The sequence below is a fragment of the Corylus avellana genome, chromosome ca4 (genome assembly GCF_901000735.1).
Source record: "Corylus avellana chromosome ca4, CavTom2PMs-1.0".
Lineage (NCBI taxonomy): Eukaryota > Viridiplantae > Streptophyta > Magnoliopsida > Fagales > Betulaceae > Corylus > Corylus avellana.
Genome location: NC_081544.1, coordinates 4,291,863 through 4,299,027, shown reverse-complemented (window position 1 = coordinate 4,299,027; position 7,165 = coordinate 4,291,863). Strand labels below are relative to the sequence as shown.

Below are 7,165 nucleotides of genomic sequence, written 5' to 3'. Positions count from 1 at the left end.
TTGAAGGTCTAGAGTGCGTTACTGATAGCATCTCTCTTGGAAATTGAATGGGTTATAACACTTCATCAGAACAAATATGCAAATTCATGCGGTTAAATGTGAGGAGATGAGGCTAGTAAAAAGAGGAGTACTTGTTGTAAGAAATGATGGGAACTGTGTTGGTTAAGTGACAAGAATAGCTTGTATAATTAATTGAAAGAAAGCAAGTTAAATTTGCTTTAGGCTGAATGAATTATTCTGCTGCATTCTCATTAATTATAAATAGGCTTTACAAGATAAGTTTTACAAGTGCGATAATTATCAAGTTAACAATCTAACTTGATAATAACTTAAAGATACAAACGTATAAGTATGGATTATCTAATGATAATAAGTTGATCTCTATCTTCACTGCTAGCATTCTTGAAGATTTAGAGTTGGTCTTGGTCTTGTTGAGAGTGAATGACTTATCTTGTAGATCACAAGATAAGTTCTCATCTGTTTCTGAAGTGAGTTTATCTGCAGATATCAATTGTGATTGTACTGCTGACTTAGTTGCTGACTTGGTGGATGAGGCTGATTGGTCTTCTTCCTTAACATTCATATCTGTAAAATGTAATCATAAGAGTTTGTTACAATCGTATCTGCTGTGATGAGATGAGACTACACATTTGAACACCCAAAAGCAGAGTATGTTGAGCAGATCATGATGGAGTTCGAATAGGAGAGAATAACTTCAATGTTGATAACACCATTGCCAGGTATATATCTATTGTTAATAATCTTCTTTTTGTTGAGCCGTGCTACTGTGTTGTTCCTTGGGAGTTTCAAACATCTTGGTCTGACGTTGCTGAGTCATCTGGAATAGGATTAACACTTGTATGTATACATTGCAATTTTTTATAATTCTCTAAGCTAGACAATGGACCAATAGCATTTAAATAGAGAGCATCCTTGTCCCCCCTTCTCCCCATAAAACTGTTTTTGGAGTTAAGAAAAAGTGATATTTTTGATTTATGAAAGTGTCGTACCTTTGGGACAGAGGGTTAACGGTATCTCCCCCAAATCAAACACAAGCTCTCACTTGGATAAGATAAGCTCCAATTCTGCAGTAACAGAGTCCTCATCCACTTCTGACTCTTGAAGCTAGGTGATAGACAATTGTATTGTGTATTCAAACTATAGATATCCTTAGCGGGTAGTTCACTTAGGTTTCTTTTGTATTTCAAATGTATAGATAGATGGATACATATTTCCTTGTATTTCAAACTTAGTTAGATTACATCTACTCTGTACGTGTATAAATACATTGTTAGACATTAATAAAATTATAGAATCTCAAAGTATTTCATGGTATCAAAGCTTGTGTTTGATTTGTTGAAGATATCGTTAACACAAAGCAGTCTCATTTGATTTATCAGTTTTTAAGTTGCCTTTCTGTTTTCCCAATATTCAAGGTCTAAGAGGAGAAGCAAGAGTTTAGGGTGGGCTTGCATGCACAGCTGGGAATGGAGGAAAGGGCGAGATCATCTCTGACTAATGGAGCAATCTTATTAGAGGATCTAATTGCTTCTACTAATGGGAAATGTAATCCCATTCGCCATTTCTATGCGGACGAGCTCATAATAGCAACAAACAACTTCGATCAACATCGCATTATACAAGATTTTCCATACCATCACGGATGTGTTGATGAGCTTGATGATTATCCTGCAGTGATCCGTCATGTTATGTATAAGGGTTCTTTCCATGATCGCCCAATTATAGTAAAGAAGTTCACGGGTATTTTACGGGAGGATGAAATTAGGTCACATGCTATTCGTGACATTGTCATTACAACCCAGATGAGCAACCACAAGAATGTTTTGAAACTCACAGGCTGCTGTTTGGAGTTCCCTATACCGGCTCTTGTGCATGAATACGCAGCAAATGGAGCTCTTAATGATCAAGGAGGTTTCGGAGCTGATGAAGAATTCCTACCTTGGAAGATTAGGCTGCGGATTTCTAAGGAGCTTGCACATGCACTTACATATCTCCACACCGCTCTTCTCAGGATATAAGACCCACCTTCATTTTCTTGGACCATAACTTTGTTCCTAAATTCTGCAACTTCTCAAACTCCATAACAATCCCTCCTGAGCAATCTCATGTAGGTGATGGCCTGAAAGGAACGTTTGATGGGTACTATGACCCTGAATATTTAAAGTCTGGCTCCCTTACAGAGAAAAGTGATGTCTACAGTTTCGGCGTTCTTCTACTTGTTTTTTTAACTGGGAAAGGGGCTAGACTTTTAGATTGGGCACGGGGCTCAATAATTGGATATGCGAGACAAAATGCTGGAACTGATGGGCTAAGGGAAATTGTGGATCGGAAAATTTTGAGAGAGCGTGGGGGAGATAGGCAAGCAAGGCAAATCGAAGCTTTCTTAATTAGCTCTAGCATTGGCATGCACACGTGAGAAAGGAGAAGCAAGGCCTGACATGATTGATGTGGCAAAAGAACTCATGAGGATTGAGAAGTTAATTTGATCTTTCATTGCATAAAGGTATAATATTCGAAGAATAATTAGTTTCCTCTGTTCTATTAATGGTGCGACGTTTGATATTCATATATAGAACTTCGTTTTAAGGCATTACAAGACAGTTTACACCATAATGAATGTCTAGCTATGTTATAATTTTCATCATTATATTAGAGTCGATCCTTTGTCTTATGGTTGTTGATCAATCTGTGATTGAGAGTAAACTTGATTTTTGAAAGATCAAACAGCAGTGTTGTTTGGAGCAATATCTTCTATACATCCCCTCAAGCTCAACAGCTAAGGAGGGCCGTTGAGTTTGTCCAAAGAGTGATAAACTGGGAAGAAACCAAAGGCTTATACCGGGAAAATCAATTTCTATATATTTTGTCCTTCAAGATAAATGGAATTGGTTGTTAGTAAACTACATTTTTATTTCACAATCTTGATGTAGCAATCTCAACGAACATTTAGATCAATCATTGTTTGAAAAGAAAATTAAGGGTTGGTTGCAACTGACATATCGATATTATAGGATATATAATTATGGGATAAAAAAAGCGACTTTTAATATTACTGAGGCTATACATAGTCTCACTCCCAATTGATGAGAAATAGGAGTCTTAGATAATTTAATCTGACAAACATAACCCCGGTGATCAATTTAATACATTTAAAGTAACATTTGGCTCGTTACGTTTCCTTTTAAAAATACAAGTGGAGGGTAAGCCCACTGTGGGTGCCCCCTCCTTTGAACATTTATAATCATTGTCATATTTATTTGAAAAATGTTACACTCTCACTCTAACACTCATAATTGCGCACTTTGTAAGTGAGTGAAAATTACCGTTGGATTTGGTAGACTTAAAAGTGTAAGAATGAGATTACATTCATCATATCTCTATTTATAATGCCTTAAGTTAGGAAATGAAGTAATATGCTGTCAGCAAATGAAGCAATTGACTAGCTTGCACTAGGAAACTACTACACCTCTTTCTAGTATTTATATATATATATATATATAGATCACATGCATGAAGAAAAAAAATGGCGTACTGCGGTGTGGGCTCTACACGGTTTTGAATCTTGAATGATAAGAAGACGCCGCCAACAAAACAAAAAGAACGGTGGTTCGTCAACACACCCTTTTCTTTTCTGGTTGTTGAAATTGCAAAGGGTATCTCATTCATTATTAAAGTGACACAGAGCTTTCAATCCAGCAGGGGCGAGCAAGAGATAGCACTGGCGAGCAAGAGATAGCACAACTCTTGTAAAAGTTGACAAGGTTAGACATTTCTATCTCTCTCCTATAGTTTTGCTTGATTGCTTATGTAGAAGCGGCTTATTCATTTTTTGGGGCTTGGGGGAGGCCAAGCCAATGAAACTCTTGGCTCAAACTCTATTATTAGGGATCGGATCCCCTTCCCTTCCCAACCATCATTTAATACATTCTTGATCATGCGGATTGACAAGTCAATATGACCTTTTCCTTGATGTAGAATATGGCGGATTATCTACGGATCGGGTCATTTAGTGTCTTTATTTTTAGTGTCTTTTATTTTTCAAGTTAGAAACTGAAATAATATATATGCAGTCAAGCGTCAACAAATGAAATTAATCATTAATTGGAAACTGCGACTGAAACTTACCTCTTTGACGTATTTATTGGAAAGCATTGAAAAGACAAACGCTTATTTCCATGTGGGCTCTACACGGCTAGGAAGGATAAGATGAGAATGGATGACCATATTGGATCCGACTTACATACTGTTATTAAAATAACAGCATGTATGTTGTAGTTTAATCAATGGTCAAGATTGAATCTCTTAAAATTTCTCTTCATTTTCTTTCTTTTATTAAAAACTTCTAAAATTAAGTCAACTTTGAGGTTTTGACTATTGATTAAACTACAACATACATGCTGTTATTTTAATAACAGTATGTAAGCCAAATCCGTTGTTTGAGATGGTGCAAAACATAATTTTTTTTGAAATTCTGATGCTCTTTGGACATTCATAGAGTGGAAAGAAAATTTGGGAGGATATTATCAAGAAAGATCTTGGTCTCTCTGGTCCAGAAAAACAGGCAAACAAGAGGCAAAAATAATATCACGAATCTTGTAGATGTTATTATTATTATTATTATTATTATTATTATTATACAATTGTTTTATTTCTGATGTGGAGGCTTTTACATTTATCTCGCCTTTGAGGGTTGAGGGAGGCTGGATTTAGGTTCCTTCACTTATATATTTAAACTATAAATATAAATTTATTTAGTTTTTTCACTGTTATGTTAAATTTTAATATCGGAGCTTGTCTATTTGATAGGAAACTAGCTACACAACAATAATAACCTTCTATGAGGGTTTAGAAAGAAAGTTAAAAAAGAAAAGTTATATGCCAAGTTTAAAATATTAAAGAAAATCAAACTAAAGCATATTGTTGATTTTAGTTGCATATTGTTATAAGGTCTAATCGCATAGTGTTGAAGTGTCATGCGTTTGGGACAGAGCACTCCCATTTGATAATTTGCTTCTCTCATTCATCAGTTTTGAAGTTGCTTTTTTCTATTTTTCGTATATTCAGGTTCTAAGTGGACAAGCATGAGTTTAGGTGGGCTTTTTTGTTTGAGAATGAATGAAAAGAAAGAAAGAGAGGAAGAAAGAGAGAAATCATTTTTGAGAAATGGAGGCATTTTATTAGAGGATCTGATTGCTTCAAGTAATGGAAAATGTAATCCCATTCGCAATTTCTCTGCTGAGGAGCTCATCACTGCAACAAACAACTTCCATTCAAGTCACAGTATGTACATTTGTGAATTAATTCCACAAAATAATATGTTTATAGTTGATGAGCTTGATGAGCTTGATAAGCAGGTCGATAGTTTGACTTGTTGTATATATAAGGGTTATCTAGATGATCGCCCAATCATTGTTAAGAAGTTCAAGAGCTTGACCAGGGGGGAGGATGAAGTTCGATCCCATGCTATACGTGACATTGTGATTGCAACCCAAATGAGCAATCATAAGAATGTTTTAAAGCTCTTAGGTTGCTGTTTAGAGTTTCCTGTACCTGCTCTTGTGCATGAATACGCAGCAAATGGACCTCTCAATGATCATGAATTCCTACCTTGGAAGATTAGGTTGCGGATTGCTAAGGAGCTTGCACATGCACTTACATATCTCCACACTGCCCTTTCCAGGCCAGTCATCCATAGGGATATAGGATCCCACTCCATTTTCTTGGATCAAGACTTTGTTCCTAAATTCTCCAACTTCTCAATCTCCATAACAATCCCTCCTCACCAATCGCATGCAAGTGATGGCCGGAAATACACAAGTGTGTACTCTGACCCTGAATATATGGAGTCTGGTTCTGTTACTGAGAAAAGTGATGTTTATAGCTTCGGCGTGCTTTTACTAAATTTCATAACAGGGAAAAAAGATGAAAGTGATGTTTGGAGTCGAAAATATCAGACATTAGTTAGATATGTGAAAGATCATGTTGTAAATAAGCGGGGGACTAAAATTGTGGATCCCAATATTTTGAGGGAGGGAGGGGGAGACGGGCAAGCGCAACAAGTGGAAGCTTTTTTGACTCTAGCGTTGGCATGCACCCGAAACAAAGGAAACGAAAGGCCTGATATGATTGATGTGGCAAAAGAGCTCAGGCGGATTGAGAAGTCCATATGACCTTTCCTTGGTGCTGAATATGACGGATTATCTACAGAGCCATTTATCTATAGCCATTTAGTGTCTTTATTTTTATTGCCTTTTATTTTTCAATTAAAGATCGTGCAAGCCAAGATTCATGAAAATTCCATCTGCAAAGAGAGAGCACCTTGTGTCAAACTCCAATTCCATCAGCAAGAAGTTTCCTTCTCCAAGTCTATTTGCAAGAAGTTATTTATCCAAGTCCGTTTGTAAGAAGAATTTGTATTCTCGAACGAGAAATGCTACACAAACTTTCAAGCAATGAAAATTATCATTTTCACGAAGCGAATACTTGAGAGTATGTACATAGCACTTCTCTTTCGGAATATCTCTTATCAAGATAATGCCCTTAGTAATTCTAGACTTGTATTGATTTATTCTATCTTTGTGCTATCTTATAGGTAATAGTTCTCTTTTATCCTAAGTCCACTAGAATAACTAGATAGCCTATACAATGTTATGTATTCGATGAACAATTATTCAATGAAGAGTTATATTTTCTAAATTATTCAATGAGATATTCTTTTTTAAGCATTTTGAGCATCTATGAAAGGGTAATATAAAAATGATAAACTTGTCTTCTAAAAAAAAAATTGAAATTCCTCTTACAAAATTTATTAAATTGATGAATGTCTTTAAAGTATGTGATTTTTACTGTTAATCCTATTAAAAATAAATGTGAGAATCACATGTTCTAAAAATAGATATCACGTTAATAGATTAAATTGAATAAAGCTTTTTCAACCCAATCGTTAGTTATTTATATTGGATAATCCGGTGCTCAAACTTTGTAATTCTTCATCTTTTGAAGCTTAGGTTGCAAGCACGTTCGATGTGGTTCGAACGGCAAGCCTCAGTACTATTTTAGAGAGCCTCGTTCGTTGGAGTGTTCGCTATGCGTCCAAACTGCTGATGTTTTAAGAAAAGGTTGTGTGCTCCATTTGCAACTCGTT

General features: G+C 35.8%; 3 protein-coding genes across 3 annotated transcripts in view; 2 read left to right on the top strand and 1 right to left on the bottom strand.

The window, feature by feature from the left end:
* LOC132179135 (uncharacterized) overlaps positions 1-7,165 on the bottom strand; it is a gene marked incomplete in the record, with an annotated part of 67,017 nt that overhangs the window by 52,689 nt on the left and 7,163 nt on the right.
* Positions 1,488-2,437, top strand: LOC132177883 (non-functional pseudokinase ZED1-like). Its single transcript, XM_059590361.1, has 2 exons — positions 1,488-1,932; positions 1,989-2,437. The coding sequence occupies exons 1-2, from the start codon at positions 1,488-1,490 to the stop codon at positions 2,435-2,437; spliced, it is 894 nt and encodes a 297-aa protein (XP_059446344.1).
* LOC132177882 (serine/threonine-protein kinase ZRK1-like) lies at positions 5,169-6,498 on the top strand (the record flags this gene model as incomplete). Its single annotated transcript, XM_059590359.1, has 2 exons — positions 5,169-5,305; positions 5,384-6,498. Coding segments are annotated over 2 exons (945 nt in total), but the record flags the coding sequence as incomplete, so codon positions are not given.

Excerpts from the sequence above, each read along its gene's own strand:
- LOC132177883 (XM_059590361.1), top strand. The coding sequence starts at position 1,488 with ATGGAGGAAAGGGCGAGATCATCTCTGACTAATGGAGCAATCTTATTA. Across the intron at positions 1,933-1,988 it reads AGCTCTTAATGATCAAGGAG|GAGCTTGCACATGCACTTAC; the intron begins GTTTCGGAGCTG and ends CGGATTTCTAAG.